The sequence below is a fragment of the Dermacentor variabilis genome, chromosome 5 (genome assembly GCF_050947875.1).
Source record: "Dermacentor variabilis isolate Ectoservices chromosome 5, ASM5094787v1, whole genome shotgun sequence".
In the NCBI taxonomy this organism is placed as follows: domain Eukaryota; kingdom Metazoa; phylum Arthropoda; class Arachnida; order Ixodida; family Ixodidae; genus Dermacentor; species Dermacentor variabilis.
Genome location: NC_134572.1, coordinates 117,846,717 through 117,871,730, shown reverse-complemented (window position 1 = coordinate 117,871,730; position 25,014 = coordinate 117,846,717). Strand labels below are relative to the sequence as shown.

At 43.8% G+C, this 25,014-nt stretch overlaps 1 protein-coding gene across 9 annotated transcripts in view; it reads left to right on the top strand.

Annotated features, from left to right (window-relative positions):
• Nucleotides 1–25,014, top strand: part of LOC142583101 (uncharacterized) — a 114,315-nt gene that overhangs the window by 33,870 nt on the left and 55,431 nt on the right. For 7 of the 9 annotated variants that reach the window (XM_075693407.1, XM_075693414.1, XM_075693410.1 and 4 more), the window contains 7 exons: nt 2,445–2,556; nt 3,422–3,563; nt 5,274–5,414; nt 5,882–5,987; nt 13,063–13,164; nt 17,145–17,309; nt 20,342–20,510. In XM_075693407.1, coding sequence (XP_075549522.1) covers nt 2,445–2,556; nt 3,422–3,563; nt 5,274–5,414; nt 5,882–5,987; nt 13,063–13,164; nt 17,145–17,309; nt 20,342–20,510 — 937 coding nt within the window. The remainder of the gene's footprint in view (nt 1–2,444; nt 2,557–3,421; nt 3,564–5,273; nt 5,415–5,881; nt 5,988–13,062; nt 13,165–17,144; nt 17,310–20,341; nt 20,511–25,014) is intronic. The other 2 variants (XM_075693409.1, XM_075693413.1) reach the window with 2 other exon arrangements.

The window sequence follows — 25,014 nt, the reverse complement described above, 5'->3', positions numbered from 1 at the left end:
ACTTATAGGCTAGTAATTTAACGTGTTGGGGCGCGTTGCGAAGGTGACGTTTCAGAAAGGAGTTGTACTTGCCGATGATATGACGTTTGTAGCATGTGCATGCCATGACAGATCATTGGACAAAGTAACTCGTAAGTATTTGAACGATGTTACTGGTTGTATAGGTTGGTTAGCAATTGCGTATGGGAATGTAACAGGGTGTTTTTGGCGGGTAATGGAAAGAAGTTTACATTTAGTCGGGTTAAGGGTCATTAGCCTCCGGTCGCACCATTCCTGGACACGGTCTAGATCATGCTGAAGTATTACTTCATCGCAGTGGTTAGAAACTGATTGGTAAATTACACAATCATCAGCGAACATTCGGATTTGGCAAGTGTTGAGGCAAGTTGTTAATATATATTAGAAATAGGAAAGGACTGAGAACAGAACCTTAGGGTTAGAACTTGGATCACACACTATGCATCTGGCCTTGTCCTTTCAGCACTACTCAGTTTTGCATTATGACAGGCCAACCAAGGCCAGTGCTAACATGCGCTTTGTGTCTGGCTGCTTGTCACTTAATTGCCTACAGCCAAGATCAGAAACTTATGTAAAGCTGCGTAAGGTAGCTTGTCAGAGAACCGTTACCATGGCTTTGTTCTTCACAAAGCTTCCCAGCAGTGCCAAAGTTTATGCATTTGGCAGAGGTTGCTTGTTGCAAGTTTAATGTTAACATGATTAAATGTAACTCTCACAAATGTGCATTATTGAATATTCGCTGAAGACTAGAGTTAACAAGGGTTGAAAGACAGTGACTGGTAAATTTTCTTGGGTAAATTTTTTGGGTAAAAATGATGCTTCTGATACAAGGAGGTCCAGAAATATTGAGCTTTCAGTTGGCTTAAACTACAGTTACTTTTGGCTTGTCATAGTCACCTTGTTCTTTCGTTTCTTCACACTTTTCCTTTCTCATTTATCATACTATTGGTAGAATTCTGTGAAGAGTGCCAGAAAAATGTTACTGTGGCAGTTGGTTTCGCAGTGCACTTTGGCACTGGTTAGTTGGCTTAGCAATGTGAAAAAACAAAACAACAACAAAGAAAAAAAATGTCACAGTCACATTGTAATTGCCATTATGCACTATGTAGCTAGCTGTAGTCAGATTTAAATCCAAGCAATTTGTGGGTTGGCAGTGTAGGCATAACTCAGTTCTCTTCAGAACGAGCCATGCGTTGGGCATGCGTGTGGCAAAGGTCTAATAGGCGTTGCATAATGGCCTGTTTCCTTAAGTCAGCATCGCTGCTGTATAGCCATGCTATGTGGTGAAGTATATTAGGAGTGAAAAGGAGCCACTGTCTCGGCACAGAGAATGTTGTTTCTAAATTATACACATCTGCATGTGCCATCTCCGGTCACAGTATGAGCTCCCAAAAGTATTCTGGAAGCCATTCAGACCTGTTTTTAACATTGCTGGGATCCAGAAAAAGAAAAAAATAGTGAAATTTTTTTTATTTTGCCGTGGCCCTGCAATTCGTGCCATGTAAGTGTTTTGCCTGGCTACATCTATGGAACATCAAATGCTTAGATGGTGTAGCAGTTAGCAGCTGATTCTCTTCACAACGTGCCGTCAACTGAGTGACTCTGAATGGATGTTCACACATATACATCCGAAGCTCATCACCAGCAAGTTGCATTTAACATGAAAATACCTTTGTTATATCCAATATTCATTATAAGCATATATTTGTTACACACTGATATTGGTGGGAAACATTTTGAATTTACTCCATTACAGTCAGCTCATTAGTTTTGACCCGTGTGGGACCGCAAGTGGTAGACTTAACTTGCGGTGGCAAAATGAATGGAGTTAAATTTTTTGCTTGCTTGAAGTAGTCTGTTATTATCGATGGACTACTTCAATACAGTATTAGAATAACTATACGTTTCATCAGTCAGTGGCCCGTGCACCTTAACAATGTTGTCGGCGCTGACAAAAATAATCAAAAGTGGCGTCTCTCTGGCCACAGCCGAAGTCATCGTCATCCCTACAGGACAGGTTGCTGCTGTCACTGTTGTTGCCTAAGGAACCAGTGGTGCTATCTGCTAAATTGTGTTTACAAGCTTTTAGCAACCTCTCCTCACACGAGGGAGCGCAGTGGATGGGTTGAATTAATTTAAGCGACATGCTTTCACGTTCAAACTAAATAAATTTTTATTCCATAACAATGCATGGATTCGCGCGCAGACTTTTCTGTGCGTTCAAATTAAACAACCAGTTTAATTTAACCAAGGCTGAATTAATGGGAGTTGACTGTATAACCTATCATTCGGTATATATCTGTGTTTGTTATATTGAGGCTCGACTAGCTGTCTTCTAAGGAAGCCATTTTACAGCGGCATTGTGCATCCTGCCAGTATGTTGCCAGCGGTATCCCAGATTTTTGAGTGTGTGTGCATGTTTGCAGGGCCCCGCGAGTTGCAAGGCATTGCCAGGCAACAAGCCGGCCCGTTTGAGCAAGCAGGGCACCAGCAGCTCCCAGGGAAGCCTGGAGGGATCCTCACCCAGTCTCTCAAGAGGTGCGCCACTTCTCTTCTTGCTCTTTCGAAATGGGGGGGAGGGGTGCATTGCCCAGGTTAGCAGAGTGGTATCGTAATATGCCCAGCCATTGCACATCCTTGAGACATTACCCATCCCTTCAAGGCCAATTGCGAGAAAATTTCACTTGGCTAAAGAGGTTATAAATTAGTTGTACACTGTTGTAGGCACTGTCAAGGAAATTTTGGCCAAGCTACTAGTGCTGATATCCATGTCAATTTTTTTATTACTGACATTTAAACAGCACCTAAACGGTGTATCTGGGCATCCAGTTTTTCGTGAATATGATACAAATCCGAAAACATGGTCACCGAGATTTTCAGCGCGCCATGGGTGCTGCCTGATCACTAAGGTCATGCCCAGGCACTGTGCTGTTACACCACATTCTGAATTTCGCATCACTACCAGCGAGTGGTAATGGCAACTTTCTGGTATGAGACATGTAATTGTGAACTATTCATGGTGCATTACGATTTTTGCAAGGATTCTGCTGTATAACTACACTATTCGAAATTGAGCATGTTAAGCATTGCAGAATTTTTTTGTATTTGGTTTTCTTCAAAATGCATAAATAAGTCACCCCCCCCCCTTCCTCCATTCCCAAATATCTTTACAGACTATTGTTTTCCAAAGCTTTATTGTATGCATTAGGGCAGATTGCAGAGACCTCGGGTGGCCTTTTGTTGTTTACTTACAGATTACTTACAAATGCATTCTCAATTGCAAGCTAGCACTCGGGTTGTATATCTCTGCCCTGTCTGTTGGCACTGTTTTATCCTTGACAAGATGTACCGCATGGACCCACAGCATCAATTGCATTTTCTCTCTTGCATCGTATGAGTGCAGACTCTAGCACGGAGACGTACACTGACTCAACGGGTGTGGACCTGGAGCAGTTCATAGTGGACACACTGCACAAGAACCACAAGGACCGGGTGATGATGCTCAAGATCGAGCAGGACCTGCTCTCCCTCGTCAAGGACAACAAGTGAGCATGGCGTCTCCCCACTCTCCCATCCTGCCTTTCCCTCAACCAGACCCCTGGCAGGGCTTACCACCTGTTTAGCCTGGTTTCGTATGGGAGCCATTATAGTGCGAGTGACTTTACGTGTAAACGTCAGAAACCTTGGGGAAGACTCCTTGCATGGCTGTGTGCGGCATAGTTTCGTATGGTAGAATTCACCTTTGTAGTATTCAGTTAATTTAGTGGTTCCAGTGGATGGGTCGCAGATCCTCGTACACCATTGAAAGTGCATGAGGATGCAGAGACGAAAGGCCAAGTGATACTGCAAAAACTTGTCATTTCGCCCTGGGGTTAATTCTGAAGATTGGATTATTCATGCTTAGGGGCTGGTCTTGACTAGCATATACATTGTTTCTATGTTGTCAAACATTGATTTCAAGTCATTTGGCAGCACACGGTTAGGTGAGTCCCCATGTGGGACTATGTAAACCACAGAGTGCTGAATTATGAAGTTGTAAAGAAGCAATGCAAAAGCGGCAGAGTGATCATTGGCATGATCATTACTTGGAAAAGAAATGAGTTTTTTTACATTCTACACATGTACTTATGCCAAGTGGCAAGTACAATTAGCAATTCGCTTGCTTTCATTTCGTGTGAGCCTTGATATGATCGGAAGTGTTGGCAAATGGAAGGGCAGGCACTTTTGAGCACAATGTGCATGGTAACATTGAATCTACCTACTAGGTTGTGTGGTGAACGTTGCCATTGCTGACTTATCATGAAAAGCACGGTTTGAATGAAAATGTGCAAGTCATGGGGCTGCGGTCTCCGCACAGTGAACGACGTCACCAGGCCCTTACCTTTTGGTACTGGTAAAATGGCTAACTGAAAAAGCTACAGTTGTTTGAGCTGTTACATTTCATTAATTGTTGCTCTGTTCATTCTTGAAGTTTCTGTTGTCATAGCAGCCGACAGCACTGAGCAGTCTGGTTATTGAATTTTTCAATTGCACTTGTGATTAGTACAACTAATGATCATACACAATTGCACTAAATGTTTTTTCTCTTTTCTTTGAAATGTTATAAGGTTGTGGGATCAAATTCCAGCCATGGCGGCCACATTTCGATGGGGGCGAAATGCAAAAACACCTTTGTCCCTGCCGTTGGGAACATGTTAAAGATTCCCTGGTGGTCAAAATTCATCTGGAGTCTCCCACTGCGGCATGCCTCATAATCAAATTGAAGGTTTTTGGCATGTAAAACCCCAGAATTCAGAATTCAATTCTTTGATATGTTAGTTTGCACTTATTGTCAGTGTAGATACCGAGCAAGAACGGCTCTTGCTGTCTGTAATGTCACCTAATTAGTGACATTACAGACAGCAATGACGACAGTTATATTGCTTGAGCCGTAAATGTAATTCACTCTGTTTGAGTTATTGCAGTGCTTGGCTCATGGGACAGAAACATGCAAAGATAAAGACCAGCATATCGCATTGTGAGGCAGTTCCTTTATGAATTTGAAGGGGGCAACTCCCAAAGTAATGTGCTTCTGGGCTATTTTTTTTGTTTCAGTGGGATGTGGGAAAACTAAACTTCAGGCAATGGAAGAATGTGTTTGAAGGAACATCAAGTGTGCCGTTCTTGTAGTTCATACATTGGTGTCCTCGTCAACATTGACTTGCTCCTACCACAGGCATGGCCTTATGCCAACTGTCCACTCTTGTGTTTTGCAGAAGGCAGTCATTCAAGTTTGCCCAGATGAGCTCTTACCACCGCATGCTGGTGCACCGGGTGGCAGCATACTTTGGCCTGGACCACAACGTGGACCAGGCTGGCACGGCTGTCATTGTCAGCAAGACACGCAACACTCGCCTGTGAGTAGCACCCACTAGCGGCTTGCATGTCAAGTGGGACTAGGTGTTTGGCAATGTGTGTTTAATGATGACACAGCAAACTGGGCAAAGGCATTATTTTTATTATTAGCACATGGTTGCATGCAGGCCGAGTAAAAAAACAATTAGCGGCGTGTTGTAAGGCAACATGCCGCTCTTATACTTTTATAATTTCTAATATTTATATAATCTTTATAATTTCTCTTATACATTATGCCTGTAGGATGAGTGCTGGTGACTGTAAAGCTGTCAGGATTATCAGTGTCTGCATAATCAGTCAGCAACTGTATCTTTATTTCTGGTCTACTGGCATGCCTTAATGAGTTAATGTCCAAGTGAAGGAGCAGAGAAAATAGAGCAACACTAATATGGTGCGGGAAAAAGTCGTCGTGAAGTTTCTACAGGAGTTTTCCATTACGTGAATAAAATTGCACTGACCCACTTCGCAGGCCTGACATCCGGTTCAAGGACCAGATTCGTGATGACCTGCTGTCCGAGGAGCCCAAGAAGCTGATCCTCAAGCGGGACAGTGCCTCCTTCGAGGATGGCAAGGAGGCAAGGCCCTCTTCTTTACTGCTTCTCTGCAATGCATGCTTGCACAACAGGAAAAGCTTAAACTTCGTGGAGCAGAATTAATGATGCAGTGCTTTCCCTGCTACAATGTCGCACACTCTTCAAAGGATCACCTGACAGCCATCCATATATGACTTGTACATTTCTGCCCTATTTGGACAGAAAAAAATGGTTGATAACACCTAACGCAGACATTAATTAAAAGCATAGTCGGTAAGCTTTCAGGCGGAACATAAGCTGCTGTTAGCACTTCAAGTGAATGTTGCTTTTCTGAATTGTATATGGGTCTATAGTCAAAGGGATCTCTTTAAACATCACAGCAGAGAATGCTTAAGAAGAGACCTCTCTCGTATCCATTGTATGGGGATTGTGCAAGTGGATTGCGATGTTGCCTCATTGGGCTTCCCTGGGTGACTGCGTAGGCAGATTATGACGGGCAGGAGAGTGGTGGTGGCAGGAGTGTAGAAGCATGTTAGGATGGAAGTTCCGAGCTTACATGCGAGCTTGCTCCCCACTTCCTTTTCTCCTTGCCCATGCGGGAAGACTGTGCTCATCAAGCCACCTTCCTTTTTGGCTCACCCTCACACCTAAAGCATACTGTGCGTGGGGTGCGATAGGATCTTATTGCACTTGGACTTTATACTGAACATGATGCTGCTCCACTTTGGCGATTGCTCTCGGTCGTGTGGCGTGCTATTTGAGGGGTGCTTGTGGAAGCAGCTACTTGTAATTCAACCATTTGACCATCTGCATCCATGGAAGTTTCCATTTACTGTCTTGGTATTCCTTTGTAGTGAAATTTAGTTATATTGAAATCGTGTATAAACATGCTTCACTAAATTGAGGTTCAAAATACATGGTCTTCTATGGACAAGAAGTTATAAGAAGTTAAGGCGGGAAGTGGCAATTGAAGTGGTCAAATTGTCAAAATTTTCTGTTTTCTGATATTTTTTCTTCGTGACCCACAGCCCTTTATTTATGACATGGCGATATATAACAAAATACGCGTTAGAAATCGAGAAAATGGTACTTTCCTAAAGTGGTGTCATCAAAAATCCCGAAAAAATTGGGCTTTGGAAGGCCCCATCACACCACAGATCGCCTGGCTATCCGGTGTCACAGCGCCGCCATCTTGGTATCATCTTAAAGAGGAGAAATTGGAGCTAAAGATAGCCAGAGCGACGTATTTCTCCACCGAAGAATAAACCAGCAAACGCAAGCGAAAAAATAGCAAATGCGGCATTGCGGCTGGGCGTATTAGTCATGTGGGGCACAGGGCGCGCTCCAATTGGCTGTTGTAGATTTGAGTTGCTGACGAACCTCTCTCGTGCGCATTTGTGCAGCAGCGAGCTGCGTGTTCGGATCAACGTTATTGACGATCGTGACAGCTTATGCACATTTTCTGTGATTAGCCCCAAAGGAACCAAGTTTCAAAGACCCACGCATACGGACGGCCACAAAAGGCATGGAAAAGACTGAGAAAACTACTCATAGAAGTGGATGTTGCCGAGCTTGTTGACGAGGCACGACCGGCGCAAGTGGCGGACAGGGAAAGCACGCCCACGTGCGGTGCTGACGGGACCGTGGGCTATGGTGACGGCATGTCTGCGAGCGATGGTGAAGGCGGGACCGCGAGCACTGGTGAAGGCGGGACCGCGAGCACTGGTGAAGGCGCATTCGCGAGCGATGGTGAAGGCAACGTGACATCGGCGGAGCAGAAGTTTTCGTGTCAAATATTCATCTGGGGATTTCAGCTCTAACTCTCACTAATGAAGCGATTGTGCAACAAGAGACAAGAGCGGGCGCTTTGATTTTGCTTTCATCTGCCTCTCCACGCCAGATGGATGCACGATGATTAAAAAGGCAACTAAGGTGCACGAAATTGCTGCATGAAAGTGAAAAACTACATCAAAATGTAAAAAAAATTTGTCCTCACAGGCAAAGGACTTTATCCCAGGTGGGTTTTAGGTACTCAAAGTAAACATTTAAATGTTTACAACTAATGAAATTTTGAGCTCCGTTTCTCAGCTTTTATTTTTTGTGCAGTTGCTTTCAGTCATCCCAGTGCCATTTCACAATGAAGGCAAAATCATTGTCTTCTGCACTTATATCCTGAAACATTGATTAGTGCAGTAAACCTGTCTATTTTTAACTGGACCTCATAAAAAAATGCATAAAATGCATTTTTTGCAAACATTGTTAGTACGACATTAAGCATAGGAAGATTAAAAAGATATTTTTATGCTCATTTCAGCATTTAAAAAATAAACAATAGCTTTATTGCACAGGATGGGCCTTTGTGAACATGCGGATGAGAAAATCTTGGCGAACTTATGTGTAATTAATTAATTTGGGTATGACCATTAGAGGCTGTCAATTCTTGTAACTCAAGAACTATAATAGGTAGCGCAAAACTAATTTCAGTTATGATATCAGCGTGACAAATCACACCTGCATGCCAAATTTCACCAATTTATTCCCATAAATAAAGAAGTTTTCATTGCCACGTCCCTCCTTAAGTGCTTCATTAGATTGAAAATGTTTTATTGAGGTTTAACTAGTTAAACCTCAATGTAACGAATTTCAATATAATGAATCTACATATACTGATGTCACACTTTCAATCGCGGTAGAGCTCGATCGGGATCGAATTTCTCCATCGTGATTGGCTCCTTTTACAGGCTCAGGAAGGGAGCCAATCGTGATCAAAAAGTTTGATCTGGATCGGGCTCGAACATGATTGAATGTGCTCCATGTGGCATTGCATAAGTTCCTTCATAATTTATTCCCCATATTAATTGTACAACATTTAGTCTCACTTCATTTTACAATAGTTTATCTTCCTTACCATCACTTCATATTATAATGGTTTATCATCGTGACAAAAAAAGAATTCACTGATAGCATGAATAAAGCCTGAAATGTCGCTGCTTCAAAAGTTGAAAGGCACCAAAATAGAAATATAGTAGATTTTCGTTGGTATGTTTTTTAAGGGGCTGCGGAAATAAATGGGCTCCAATCCATGCTGCGAAGTCGGCTGGTCAGCATAGCTGTGGTACCACCTGATCCGATAGATGAAGAATGTGACGTAGCCTTAAACTGTGTCCTACCTAGTGTGAATACGATGCTGTTGTGCATATTGACGTTGATGTTCTTGTCGCCATTCATTGTGTTTATGCTGCTCTTCGAGGTTCCTAACCTAACTATGCGTGACCTTCCCATAGCGCTATCAGAACACAAATGAAATCAGTTGCAAGGCGGGTTCTTCTTCTACATATGAAAGTAGTTAGTCACTCCCTGCTTCGTATGATCTAGTTGCCACTTATGCAACCATAATATTTACCAGGAAACACTTGCGTCGAACGCTATGCATGAAGGCGAGCTTTATAGTTCTTTTTTTCTTTCCTTTGAACGGGCGGCACCTCCGCAGATGCGCGGAGCCAAGCGCCATCTGGTGGTGCTGCAAGGAACCCACCGGCACATGCTGCACACACCTCCCACTGTGATTTGAGTTTTTGCCCACGGACATCACAAATGCGTTGGGAAATAGAGGTGTACAGCTTCACTGCAAAACATACGTAACAGTTGGGAAAACATAAGAGTGAGGAAGGCTGCAAATCACCATACCAGCCTCAGAAATAACCCTGAATGGCTGCCAGTACAATTATTAGATGCCTAGGCATTCGTACTGTGACCGAGGAGGGCGCATGCATGTGTGTATACTTGCCCTATTTACACGAATGTAAGTCGACCCCCCCCCGCCCCATATCGAGTGTGACAGGGGAAAAAAGAAAGAGCATACCCGCGGGCGCATTCCACAACGAAAATTTATTATTAGCTGGCATGGTCACTGGACTACTTGTCCTCACTAGTGCTGCCATCGTCATTGCTGCTACGGTCTCGCAGCATGTTGTCGTCAAGCAAAATTCTGCATTTGCATACACACCAAGTCCATGCTGAAAGCACTCAACCACACAGAGCCGTCAGGGAGGCTCTTTTTACATGTCCGGATGGTGTAAGTTCGCGATCTTCTGCCGCCACCCACTCGCACTCACGGCAGAGCAGATCCTTAAAAGGCGAAGATCCAGGCGTGTCTTAGGACCATGCCACCCGTCACTGGCAGGGACCGATCACGCATTTCGGCGACGTCCGCCGCAAGCTCGGCCTACAGCTCCGGAAAACTTCCAGACTTGACCCGAGGGAACCTCTTCGCTTGCTCACAGGGGAAAATTTTGCTTTACTGCCGTCGCCACTCACACCACCCATTAAGAAACATCAAACTCGCGGCCCGCTGTGCAGTTATTTGTTTCTTCAGCGTAAAGGATGGCAGTCCTCTTCAATGCTGCTGTGAACGAGCGCCGAATGTTTAGTGGACTCTGAGCACTCATGACAGCTGAGGAAGCATGGAAGTAGCACGTGGCCGGTACTCAAATCGAACGCATGAAACGCAGGAGCTACAGGGAAAGAGAAAAATGCGAGCGGTGCCTGCTCTTTCATGAACTACCGATACTCCCTGCAAGCACCGCTGTACTGAGGGTGCCGCCGCAAATGGAACAGCAGCACTTCCATGGACTATTGACACCCCCACATGAGTGCTGTGTGCGCTGTAAAACTCTAAAAAAATGTTGAAAAACCCTTTCAAAAAGCGAACAAATGCACGGGATAGCGGAAAGCTACGGGTGGGGCCATAGAGCAAACATAAAATTGTAACTATGTTGTAGCTCCCCTGATATCCTGTTGGTCTCACTTTTTTTACAGTGCCATGTTTTGGTTTCGACTGTAAGTCGACCCCCCCCCCCCCCCACTTCAGATCTTCAAATTTAAAAAATAGGTCAACTTATGATTGTTTAAATACGGTAACTATGACATTCCATTAAAGTGGCGCCTTTCCACTCTTGGTATGCTGCACCACACAACATAGCTTTATGATGGCATAGCTGACTATAAAGAGAACCGCCGATCTTGCTATGGATATAAGGCCCTTGTCGGCCCCAAAATAAACGCAGCCCTGTGCTCGGTGCATTAGGCTCAACATGTATTGGTGTCCGTTAGGTTTTAACTGATGCACAATTCTTTAACCGATGCGCATTTTTTCCCAGTGTGCCTGTATAGCATGTGGCTTGTGCAACTTCGTTCACTTGTTACATTTTATCAGTCGCTTGTTGCATCATATGCATTTATCACCTTCATAGCAATGTCCATTTGCTAAATTTACATGACTGCTGCATTCAAACGCAACGTAAGATGCGGGAACATTACAGTATGGCGATGTATCAGACTTAGCAGCCAGGAAACCTCAACAGTGAGGAATGTATCGACAGGGTTCCACTGTATTGAGAAAATGAGGAAAAACGATTCACAAGCTGTTTATTTACATAAACATAGGGTGAAGCTTGCCAGAGTCATTTAAAATGCCCCAATTGCATAATCCGGAGGTGCCCGACCGGGGGGCATAGCCATGAGGGGCACATTAGGCACATGCCCCCTTTCCTCCATATCCCTCCCCTTTTCCTCAGCTGGAATTTCTGTGTGCCAGGGATACATTGCATAAAAACGACAAGTGAGAACTTAATCTTTTGGCATGACAAATGGACGTTGTTGCATTCAAGTGGAGCCACGGTGGGGTTGTCAGGCGATGCTGCGTGAATGAAAATAGTGATTTCAGTACCTTAATTTTTATTCCTGCGCTTTACTGCATCTAAGTTTTCCTTATAAGCTGTCATCTAAAGAACAAACTGCGGCGTCAGACTCCTTTGAATCGGTGCCCGGCTGCTTCCGATCACCTGCTATTTCGAAACTACGCGTGCATCTGCCAGTGTTTTTTCTACGAGAACCTGTGACATAGTTTACATTCAGCGGGACAAGAGTGGATTCTGCATACAACAGCAAAGCGTTCTAGTTGACTGGAATCGGAAACTACTGTGGCGTGCCTGCATTTTGCAAAGGTATTGCCGTTACGGCTGCAGCACTAGCCACATGCTTGTCGAAAGCCACAGAGTAGTTTTCTGTTGCTTCAGCCGAAAAAGTGCGAAGCTCAATAGGTTGTATGCCATTGCGAATCGATACCAGCAACAATGTAAACGAAGTGTTCAGGAACGTTAACCACCGACTCTGCAGTTTTGCATGGCGTTGGATTGTTGTGCCGTGTTCATGTCGACTCGGGCCATGTGAGTACTGATAGCAACGCTGGAAGGACCATCGGTTCAAATTGGTCCAAATTGTCTAAACAGCGTACGTAACATTGCGCATACGGTGCTGCACGGAGAACTCCACACTGGTGTGCCGCTGTCGTGTCCTCGGCCGCTATATCCTGTGCACTGCTTTGCCCTGAAGCAAGCTAGAGGCATGCCTTGAAAGCACGGTTACCCAAGCATGGTTGAAAGCAGGCGACTTTCCTCGCGTCTTCTGAAATCCATGCGTGGTGCTCACTCATCTCAGTGGTGTAGCTTTGTCGAGGTTGGAATTGAGGGGGGGGGGGGGGGCGTGCACTGCCGTGCGCCCAGTTTGTTCGCGCTTCCGTGCTTTGGAACGTCATGTGCGCCCGTCTTTTACAGCAACTGGGCTTGAAGTGTTCGTTGTAACAATATGGCGCTTTTTAATATGTTCGTTATATCTGGATGCAGTTTCAATAGGAAGAGTCGGAAAACCGTAAATGTCATGACATGTGGTCATTATAACTGAAATAGGGTTAAATCTGGGATCATTGTAAGTGGGTTCGACTGTAGAACTTTTGGCTGAACTATGAAAAGAACAATTTTGTTGAAATGTTCCCACAATAAATTTTTTCGTGGGAAACTGTTCAGTTTTCCTATTTAATGCCCCCTGATGTCTCCCGAGATACCGTTGCATATTTAGTTACCTTTCTCTGAACCAAGCATTTACATTTTCGGTTCTTTCTGTTTTACACGACTGCCCCTGTCTAGTATCTGCAGGGGGCGCATGGACTTTAGTACCAAAAAAAAAGAAAGAAAAGAAAATGGAATCAAAATCTAATGAAATCGCACCGATCAGTCAAGTGAGTTTGTATGCCGAACGGCTGTGCATGGTGCGTGCGCAGAGCCCTGAGCGACAGTTGTCTCTGGATTCGAGGAGGAGCAAGTCGATCGAGGAGCGAGAGGAAGAGTATGAGAAGGCCCGTGCACGCATCTTCAACCAGGATGTGAGTCTCTCTTTCTCTCTCTCTCCACTATGGAGGCGGGAGCTGTTGTTTACCACCGTACATTTAGAACCACCTGCCAAATGCACGGACAATTTTATTTACTGATTTGGTAACATTGTATAACACGAAAAAAAAACCTTGCCAATTTGATTTCATTGATCCAGTAGTACTCTGTTTAATGTGAGCTGTCGAGTCCTGCGCTCTCTGTTATAAAAGTGGAGGCAGCACTGTACTGTTAAAATTGCTCGTAGGTGCAAAGAAAACATTGGTTGCCAGTTGCTATTCTTAAGAGCATGCTTGGAAAACCTTACTTTCACGTCATTAGCTCGGTAATCTGTACAATTTCTAGCTCTCTGTGTATTCATAACAAATGCATTAGAACTCTGTGGCTAGTTTTCTTAGATATCGAAAAAAAAAAAAGAAAAATAACATGGTAGATGTAGGGGATTACAATGTTATGCGCTTGCTTTTCACTGGGGATTGCACCAACGGAAAGTAGCATGGAGGCAGACACTTCACTCAGAAATGAATCGGTGTGATTCCTCTTCATTGGCTTTAAAATTGATATGCTCTTCATATTGAGAGCAATATAGAATATACTGATATTGCCGTGTGTCTATATTTACTTCTCTTGAAACACTGTCAAACAAAAAACAAATAGGTGAATCTCCTTTATGTGAAATGTCTGTTGCTATTCAGTGCAGTAAGAAATAGCTAAGTAAGAGCAAACTGACAGGCATAGCCCATCAGTGGTTCCATGTGAAATGCTTTTTCCCTATTGCGAGCTCAACTCACTGCAATGGGTTCATTTCATTGATTCAATAGCTGGAGCCTTCAGAAGGTTTAAGTGCTTTGCCTATTCCTGAAGTCTGTATCATGAGGTTTTGTTGCTTGATTTATCCACTGTCTTCGGGCTTGCAGCTTAAACAAGAGTCTCTCAAGTCATAGTTGCTCTAGTTCAGCAGTAGTTATAGTGTGGTAGCATAGTCAGCTTGTGTAGCATGTCCCATACTTTCTTCGCTTCTTTAAGTACACTTGAATCGTAGAGGTGCAGAGCATGTGACTTGCACTAAGAGACAATAGCCTTGATGAGGCTTGCTGTGAATTCAGTGGCAGCACAATTATCTTGTACAGCCAGGACATCCTGCCCAGTTGTGGTGGGTGCATCATTCGTAGAATTTGCCTAATTGCAATAGAGTACAATTACATTGGAGGTGGCTCAAACCACATAAAGCACTGCATAAAGTTGCACATTACCAAAGCCAAGAAGAAGAACCGCTATCATAGGAGGAAATTACTTGTACTTACCAGTTGAGTGATAAATTAATGAAAATGAAAATGGATGAAAAATACAACTGACTACAGGTGGGGAACGATCCCATGTCTTTGCATTACGGGTGCGATGCTCTTACCAATTGAGCTACCGCGGCACTGTTTTCCCATCCACTTTCTGGGGTATGTATGTTTTACTACTAGAACTAACCCTGAGGGTGTTAGCCAGCGCCACCAATCACAAACCTTGGCGGCGGATGTGGAACATCCTTTCTGCTGCACCCGTCACAAGTACCCACGAGTTGCCATCACCCAAAAAGATCATGTGCTCGTGACTCATGATGAATAAAAATCGGGCCCCTCAGTTCCATCTCTTCTCTTTCTTGTAAGAGGAAACACTATCATAATGCCATCTCTTGTAGCGGTGCAACCACATTGCAGGTTCCTACAATTGTGCCTGTGTCATACAGGTAAGCGAACATACTAGTCTTGTGGGTGAGATTGATGTTGTGGGATGCGAGAGTGTAGGGCATCCCCGTAGTGATAAGTGTCAATTAAGTAAAGATATTGTTTCCATGTGTATTGCATTGCAGCAAACATTAATCACACTTGCTGTGGTGGCATAGTAGCTATAGCGTTGTGCTGCTGAGCTTGAAGTTATGGGTTCGATTCTGGCTGCGGCGGCCGCACTTCGTTGGCGGTCTTATAGTCTTTTTGTGGTTTTTGCACATAAAACCTGAGACTCGAATATAATATGCCTCTGGTGTGTCATGACGCACCGGAGATTCACGAGGGAGTTGTTCACCTTTAAAAGTGTCTCAAGGCGCTGAGAGATGGCACCACAATGCATTGGATCAAACACAACAATTTTCTCTCTCTGTTGGTTTCTGGCAAAGCACTGTAAGAAAGCCCTGCATTATTGCAGGGGGAACAATTGCCACGACCCACTTGTGACCCATGTCGCAGTGAATGTGTTAATGGCTCCTTGTAGCTTAAGCGAGGTAGCTTCGGTAATGCAGCAGTGCTGAACTGTTAATGTGCTGGTAGTTCGCCGACCTCAAACTAAATCGTTTGTGTCTGAGTGGTGCAGATATCAAATTATTTACACCTGGCATTTATAGCCTACTGACAACGAGTGTGTGGGAAAATAGAAAGGAGGGGGCATGTGCTTAACAGTTTGCAGTGCCAACTCAATCAGATGCTGCGAGTCTGGCTTTATGGAGGCAGTGGTGGTAGAATGTCACTTATCATGCATAGATGTGTGTGGTCGTGTGCATAACCCATTAGAAAAGTCCATTGTGATATGGGGTGTTTTACAGAAAGATTATTCTTCAACTGATTTCATGAATGCCTTCTTTTTAGCGCTGCTGAAAGGTAGAATTCAAGGTTGCTTTTTGTAGTCATCTAACATTTGCTGCACACAACCTTCCAATGATTACGGCAAACTTATAGGACAGTTGTGTGTACGGAACATTCAGCAAGTAATCGGAAAGCCTGTTGAATCTAAAAAGCATAATGAGAAAAACCTCTTCAACATAAAAAGCTTTTGTGGTCTAATATGTCCAAAATCAGTGAGGCTACAGTGATGGCTGTATTGTGAATGGCAGCTAACTTCTTGGCTTTCACCCTAGGTTGCTTTCAGATATGTTGCTTGCCACTCTGGCATCCCAATTTCTGCTTTCTTTCTTTGCATTTCCTGCATTTCATGGCTCTGCTTTTCCTATGCATTAAAAGTGACGTCTTTTAAGCTTTCTAGCATGATTGAGAAATTAAGTTAACCAAAATTTGTTGTACAAGAGACTCTAGTGCATCTGCCGCTGCCAGTGCTGAAATAAGGAGCCTGGGCATAAAATTTGAGCATTCCATCCTTTACTTTACAGCCTGAGCTTTTACAGGGACCTTGTTGTAATCACAAACAAAGATTTGTGTATGAAGTCTGGCAGCGCTAGTTTCATTGAAAGAAAGCAACTAGTTGCGCATGACACACATCATCTTGCCGGGCTGGTCATTGGCTTTCTGGGTATAAATAGTTTACTTTGTCACTGCTGAACATAGAACAAACACTAATCTTTAACGTGACTGCAAGATTGTGGTAAACTTGAGTGTGCGTACAGGAAGAAAAATGTACATACACGATAATGAACTTTCTAAACTTTCTAAGCTGTCTAATTGGACGGCACTGTTTGTTTCTGCTTGCTTAATTTGGATAGCAATGACTTACAGCTACTTGCAATCAGTTGCATGAGCATAACAATGCTTTCAAGTGAGCTGTACAAAAGTGGGCTTTCCATAAAAGGTGCTCAGCGGCAGTCTGTTAACGTTTCGTTGCTTATTCATAACTAAACATTCCTGGTGAACAGCTGTCCAGCTCCTTTTCCCTGCCTTTCCCAGCCTTTCCCACTCTATAGTAAACCCTTGTTGCAACAAAACAGGAAAGTGGTTTCGCTATAAGCGGTATTTCTTTAATATCGGGAAAGGTATAAGAAAGTCATAGTAATGAGGGAACAAAAGCAAACTTCATTTAATGTGATATTTCTAATAAACTGATTTTGTTAAAAGGAGGGTTTACTGTATGTGGATGTGGCTTTGCAATCTTGTGCTTGGGTGACGGTGCTTCTTCTGATAAGCACTAGTGGTGGTGGTGGACTGTCCGCATGACGCTTGTTCCTCTTGCTTGCCCTGTCCCTCTGTGCTGCTGCTGCTCTTAGGAAGGGGTTGGGGACTCCCCCGCCAGCCGCAGTAGCCAAGAGGAGCTTCAGTGGAGCGGCGACAATCGCCCCTGGAGCAGCACAGATTCGGACTCGTCGGAGCGGCGCCGGCACTTGGGGGCGCGCCTCCTGCTCGCCCCCAAGGCAGCCGAGGGGGTTGCGCAGGTGTGTGCGAGCGTCCCCTGTATGCCCCACTCCCCATTACGTGCATTGTCTACCTGCAAGGTGCAGCCTCCCCTTTGGCAAAGTGTTCAGACAATTTGGCCACATACAGGAACATACATTGAGTGAAAAGAATAATGAAAACCGAGGAACTCCTTTTTATTTAGTTACAAGCATATGAAGCAAACAGGAAATTAATCTCCAAAAAGCAAATGTATAAAATGTAGAAATAATAAGGAAAGCAAATGTAGAGATAACCTGGAAAAGGTGAAATGAAAGGGGGCGAAAAGAATTTCGTAGAAGCATTGGACAGATCAGTAACTCTGCAGAAGGTCGGGAAGGAAGAAAAAAGAAATGGCTGTGAGATTAGTTTTTCTGAAGCTACATGCAGGTGTGCTGTGGTGCTGTCCATTGAACTCCTCCGAGCTGCAAGCTTTTCCTTTTGCCTTTGTTTCACCTTCTGTCTGTTATTCTGCGCCATCAGTATGAGTGTGCCATGATAAGTTTTGAGTTCAGGGGCCACATTCTTGACCAGCACCACCAGTGCATGTTGGTCAGCCTTGAGTAGATGAAATGGAAGAAATGGAGTGCCGCCCACTAGTATTGCTTCTACATTGTGAAATTTTGTAGTGTTGACAAGAATAGGATCAATAACTGAACAAGTCTATACGCGTTCATGTTGTTTATGCAGCGCTTGCATAAAGATAGGGAGAATAGACAAAATAAGGGCACAAAACAAGCACGGACTTGCAACTATAATTTTTATTAGAAGAACGCCCACATGTATTTATTGTGCAGGTAAAAAACAAACAAACAAGAAGATAAGTTTTTCTGCGACATGCACAACAAACCCTGTCAATTTCTACATGTGCTGGTAAGGTACTTTTAACTCATTGTCACTTAGGGACTCAGTGGATGGCTTGTCGACATCACCATCTCCTGTCCTGATATTGAAGGCCTTTGTTGCACCACATGCCAGCTGCTGTCGGTGATGTGAAAACACCAGTGTGTCTTTTAAAGTTCTCTTTGATAGGGTTTATCTTCTTAGAGCATCTTTTATCTTTAAGGTGATTCTCCCACTAAGCAATTTTGTCTTTGCCTTGCAACATTATTTGTTAAAATATTATAGACAGCGTATTATTAGCTATATGGAAGAAGTAGCACACTGGCATGTATAGATGGCCAAGCACATGGTCGTAGCATTGTGCTCTGCACCATGAACTGGCTGTTGCACATGTTTGGCTTGCAACATAAATTTGGCTTTGAATACTGCTGTCTTTCTGGCAAAGCTACCAATGCTTCCCTATGCTTCCCTATGCTCGTTGCTTTTGGCCACATTTTGGAAGCCTTCTCCTATGCATATGGTTTTATGACGTTGTAAGTATGTATAACGTCACCTTGGATGTATAGATTGCAGAAACAGTTCGGTGAAGAAAAATGTGAACGAATGTGCTCCACATGGTCCATGTGTAATTTGTTTCCGAAGTTGTGCATTTGTGTGCATTATAAGTGCAGGATTAAAATGCATTGCAAGGAATATTGTATTGAAGAAAATAAGAAAAAAAAAACTTGCACAGAAACGAAGGTGCACTGAAGCTAGGCATTTAAACCTACAATCATTAAACAATGAAAGAGTGGTGTTATGTCGCAGCCATTTGGTGCTGGTGACAGCAGGTTTGATAGGCAAGTATAGGCCAGAAATTAGTAGCAAAAGTGGCAGAAGTGTGACAGAGAGGGATAAAGCAACAGGGATGGCAGAGCAAGTGCACTACCATCAAGATTGTTGGCATCGATCTGGCGGGTGCCACATCTTACCGGCAAAAAAGTTGGTGCATTCACTTTCCCCACTTGTACTTGTGAAGGGTGCGCCTTGCCTGGGTGTGCTAAGATCAGGCTCTGTGTTAAGTGGTTGAGACAGAGTGAGTGAATAAAAGGGCACTCTCTCGTGTGTTTTTATTTTCTTGTGTGTGCGCTTTCTCTTTACTGCCTTTTTCTTTTGTGCTGTTTCGTCACGGTTTTCATTCTGTGCCTTAGATGTAAGCAACATAGAATTTTCTGAAAAAAGAAAGTTACTAGAGCAAAATTTGGTGCTAGTGGTCTACACGAGCTACAAGTATGGCTGTTCAGCCAGCCTTAGAATGATGCATGTGAATTTACATAAATAGTACATAGTACATGAATTTCTAGCCTTTTGTCCTTCTGGCTTTAAACAAATTTGCAGCATTGCAAATTGGTAATTTTCGCTAAAATATTGCATCTTAAATTCAACAGTTCGTGATGATTGTGCGTGTGTGCTGGGACTCGCTGCGCTTGCGTGTTCAGAGAGGTATGGCTGCTTGGAAATCAAGCATCAAGTTTAGACAAATCCATGTGCTACCCATCGTTCCCATGGCAGCTGGATGGCCGCAGTGCAAATTTCCCTGTAGTAATTTTAGTAGGCAACCCTGTGGTACGCAGCACTGCTTTCCAGTGATGTTTATCCCACAATTGCCCATCCTCAACGTTTTGTCTTGTTCAGAGAGAGAGAAAGAGACGGAGAGAAAGATGCCTCTGCATGAATGCAGATGTCCCGCACTGAAGTTCATTTACAAAGATCACAAAGTAATTTTGGGGGGCACCGTCAGCTAAAAGCTGTTGTAAACAGCTTGATGAGGCTTAGGACCCTTACAAGGCATGATGAAAACATTTTGAATAAAGCAAAATACATGTAAAGGTATACACAAGTTGTGACACCATTTTTAGCACATATAAGAAGGAAATACATCTAGCATTTTTAGCACTTTTCATTCGCCTATAAGGAAAAGCATCCATGTCGATTTTTACTGAAAGATGCAAAAAGCCACAAAAGAGATTGCGTAAATATGTGCTTGACTGAGTTATTCAGAGTTATTCAGATAGGCACATAGTAAAGCAAAGCCAAATTATATATGCAATCCTACGGTGTGGTCGCACACAGTCACGTATGCAAAATGCATGCGAAGCTCCTTTGACAACAACTTGCTTACAGACCTGATGTTGGGGGGCCTTTGGTGCAGGGTGAGCCACTGGCGGGAGGCAAGTTCTACTCGGTACTGACCAAGGGCGGTGGGGTTCCGGGTGGTCCAGCAGTGACCAAGGCGAGCAGCTTTGGAGGAGTGTCCCTGCTGCATCGGGACTCCAGCCTCACGGAAGCACGCAACGCTGCCCTCAGGGCTGTCAAGGCTGGTCAGTGGTCTATGATGCCTGTTGGACTCGTGGCTTGTTCATTAGTTTGCAGACACACCGAGTCTTAAGCCTTCCTGGCCCTGTGATTCCTCTAGGAATTGTAATCTCTTGCAGGAAGTATCCTGTGTGAGATGAACAAACACCAACATTATTTTCAGAAATGTGAGTGTCGGCAGTGATAATTGTGTAATTTGTCGTCCATGTGCCACAGGTAAATACTGAAATTTCGTGAATGTCCATGTGCTACATCACGCTGACGTTGGGCCTCTGTGTTCCATTTTTGGAACCTGCTGGCCAGTGCCTATGAGCTGCCTTGGGTGGCACTAAGGTGGTCTTCAAATAATCTGTGGTCACATTTCACACTATTATAATTGTGAATTAAGAAGTCAGTTACATTCAGTTTTTGACAGCTGTGAGAAAAACATTTAATTCATTGCCAAAAAGTCCAGTGAAAATTTTTCTCTTGTGTCTTTTTTCCGTTCAGGTGTGCACACAAACCAAACATAAACATAACATAAGACATTTGCCTGAAAAAAATTTCAAACCAGGAAGAGTGAAGAAAGGTAACCAAGTGTAGAGCAGCAATCATTTGGGATGTGGCTGCTGTGGAGAGTGTGCAACAAATTATTGAACAGATAGTACAGTTAAACCTCGATATAATGAATTTCAGTACAACAAAATTCTGTAACAACAAATGTAACAAGGTATCTTATTATGCAAAAAAGAGGTGAGGCGTGCAGACAGGACACAAGAGTAGAGAAGTGGACAACACGAACGCCGACTAGCAACTCAAGGGAGCACTGAGGCGAAAAAAGAAAGAAGACACAAAACTCATCTGCGCAAGCTCAGGAATGGTATCACCACGTGTCAGTCGGGTACATGTGCCGGTCTACGTGAGAGATAACTGTTAAGGCACTTAATCTCTTCCTTATGTAAGGTAATCGAAGGCTGACTCATACACGCACTTCCACCATTATAGATATGCCATGCCTCTACCATACGACGCGTACTTTCATTGTTATGCCTGTGTAATATCGCGCATTCATCTAACTCTGGCGTGCAGTTACAATCTTGGCAATGTAGGGAAGGATTAGTAGTCGATCCACTGGTTAACGACCTTTTATGTTTCATTAGCCTCTGATTGATACACCGTCCCGTTTGCCCTACGTAGAACTGGCCACAGCTAAGGGGAATTTTATAAACCACACCCATACGACAATCAGTACAACTATTGTTCTTATTGTGCTTCACTGGACAAATATCTGTTCTCTTTTCTTGCCTTTTACCTGCTCCTTTTTCCGCTGTACGGCAGCGCATATCTTACGTAGCTTATTGGGAGCAGTGAAAGCAACATTGTCATATCTACTTGCAACTTTTTTAAGCCTGTTCGACACTGAATGAATGTACGGAATAGCCACTACTCTTTTTTTTGCTATTACTGCTTTCTGTAATCACGTCCATCCCCCTCGAAACCGACTTCTTTAGGCGCTCAGCCACAGTGGCCACTGCTACACTAGGATAACGTGCTTCTAATAGGCGCCGGACCTGCGCATTAAAACTGGTGCTCATTTTGTGCATGCAGGATCAACATGACAATTCTGTTTTTTACTACTTTGGAATGCTTGGATTGAAAGCTTAGCAACGGCTTCGAAGATCTTGGGGAGTACTGCCAACAAACGTGATTAGTTCGAAGACCAAGGAAATGTCAGGAAACTGAATTACGCGTCGCTGAGGAAATTCCTTGGTAAACTTTAATCTTCCTCCATAAAGTTTAAATTGCTCAATCACTGAGATAGCAGCGGAATTGAATTCTTCCCTATTGCAGAAAATCAGGTAATCATCGACGTAACGAAATATCTTGATAACGCTATCACCTAAGGCTGTCTCTAAGCAGCCGTCAACCTTACTCAGGTAAATATTGCTAAGAATAGGGGCAACCCTTGAGCCAATACATATGCCTGATTTCTGCAGAAAAATGCTATCTCTCCACCCAATCAGCGTCGACTTCAAGTACATTGAAAGAATTTCTAGAAAAGCTCCCATGGAAACATCGCATCTGTCACTAAAAACCGACTCTTGCACTTGTTCTTTAATGCACTCATTTACGGAATTTAGCGACCCATCATGCGGCAAGGAGTAATACAGGTCTTCGATATCCATACTAAAAGCTGTATAATCACCAGGATTTTCCTCTCTCAAATACTGAACTAGTGCCTGAGAATTGCGCAAGCAAAAGGGGTCTGAAAAAATTAGTGAAGCTAAGCAGTTCTGTAGGTAACTAGCGACACAGACCTGCCACGTCTCTTTCTCTGACACTATAGCACGAAAAGAAATTTCTTGCTTATGGGTCTTCGCCGAGAAAAACAGTTCTAAGGTGAGGGATTTTGCTTTCTTGACGTTAGAGACAACCCTATCAAGATTGTCTTGACAGGAGGTCAACCGCACGTTGCTTGACTGCCGAAGGCTTGAGTTTTACTGGCTGTAAATTCTTTTCTATGACTGAAATCGCTTTTTCTGAAAACATGTCATCTGGCATAATTACGAAGTAACCTTCCTTGTCAGATATTACTGGTCTAAGTTTATGCTCCAATTACTGGTCTAAGTTTATGCTCCACAAGGTAATTAACTAACGGTTGGGCAGGGTCAGACGTCTTAAACTGAGAATTTGATTGTTTAATGCTAGCAATGCAATCTGAAATACAGCGCGAGCGTTCTTCCGGGACGAACCTGGTTATGCAGCATGGTATGCTTAAAATCTCAACGGGTTTTATGTTAGGCTTAATACGGTGCTTGGGACCTAAAGCAAGGGTTTTTCTATGGGTATCACTTACGATGGCGTCTCCAAGAACCAGTACGTTATATTTGACGGTGAATTATTAGATCGCCTCACCTTTTTTTTTCCGTAATGAATCCTTACCAACTAGCTCAGCTTTCTGTCGTTCTAAGCTTCATTTCTAGTACTCTGAGCCCTTTTCCATGTTCCCCTACTTATCTGCAAAATCTTGTTTCGTTAGCTTCCTTAATTGCGATATGTATGTTCCGCGCTAGAACCATGTCGTGGTTTAGTCGTAATCGTGTCGTCCCTTTGGAAGTTCAAATGATGTGCGGCTTCATTCAACCATCAACTGGGCATGCCAGGTGGATTGGAGCTATTCTTTCCGCTGAATTGTGGCGCCAAGTTAGGTTCTATCAGGAGTGTCTAAAGGTTCGTTGCGCGGCCCTGGGAGACGGTCGCCATTGGAACCGCCCCTATACCGATTGGAATAGGTTAGCCGTGCAACACGCGGACTTCCTATGGAGGATGAAACTTCCGGAGCTTCAACAAAGTAAGAGGAAACACCTTAAATGCCTCGCCTCACCTCTTTTTTGCATAATGAATCCTTACCAACTAGCTCAGGTTTCTGTCGTTCAAAGTATCTTACTTCTCATAACCTCGTGTCCATAGAACACCATGTATTTAGAACCTCAATATAACGAACTGTGTTTGTATTCGATTTCACTATAATGAAATTTCACTGCCGCCGTAAAGGAATTCCTAGACATTAAATGGAAACTTCTGCAGACACATACAGCCAAATGATTGAATTACAAGCGGCTGCTTGCAAAAGCACCTCTCAAAGTCTGACCGCCGTTGTGGAACTCTCGCATCACGTTTGGAATAAGTCCAAGTGCGATAAGATCCTATTGCACCTGCACACTGTGTGCTTTAGGTGCACGTGAAAGTGTTGCGAGGGTGAGACAAGAAAGATGTTGGCTTCACGAGTGCCGCCTAACTGTGCGAACAAAGGGAAAGAGGGGGAGGGGAGCAAGCTTGCGGTAATGCGATCAAGCGCTCGCGAGGGGGCGCAAGGGGGGGGGTGAAGGGGGGTTACGTTTGCATACGTCTCGACTTCTGGTGTGTGTCTCGGCCGTGGCTGCGCATTGCTGTAAGCACACAGTTGAGCGCATACGCAGCCGCGTACCCAGCTTTAGAGGCAATCTGCCGCATGTGCTAAGAGTGAGTGTGCCGAGACTGTGTGGCATCATGTAAGCAGTCTTCTCGCCCATTTAGTATTGGAGATTGCGTAATTGCGACTTTTGGTGACACGTTGGAGCGAACGACAGACGAAGCATTTGCTCCCTGCTGCCAGTACTTTTCATGATAGCATTGTCCCAGTGCGGGTGATGCTATCAGCTGCAGGGGCAGAGTGCACGCGAAAGCATGGCTGGCTTCGCTTAATCTGTACCGCCAATGTGAAGATACCGTCGATGCAGCATAAAACTGGATCATTCGTTGCTGACTCCCAAATTCATCAAAATGAATTGTTTTCTCATTCAAGGTTGATTTTTTCGATTGCCCGATTATTCGGAAAATTCTGCGGCCCCTTTCCTTGTAAGAAAAATCGATCGGCGAGTGTACTTATTTGCATAAAAGGTCAAATTTCAATGCAATGAAATTTTAATGTAACGAAGCAAATTGAAGATTTTACCGACTTTGTTATATCAAGGTTTAACTGTATTACTC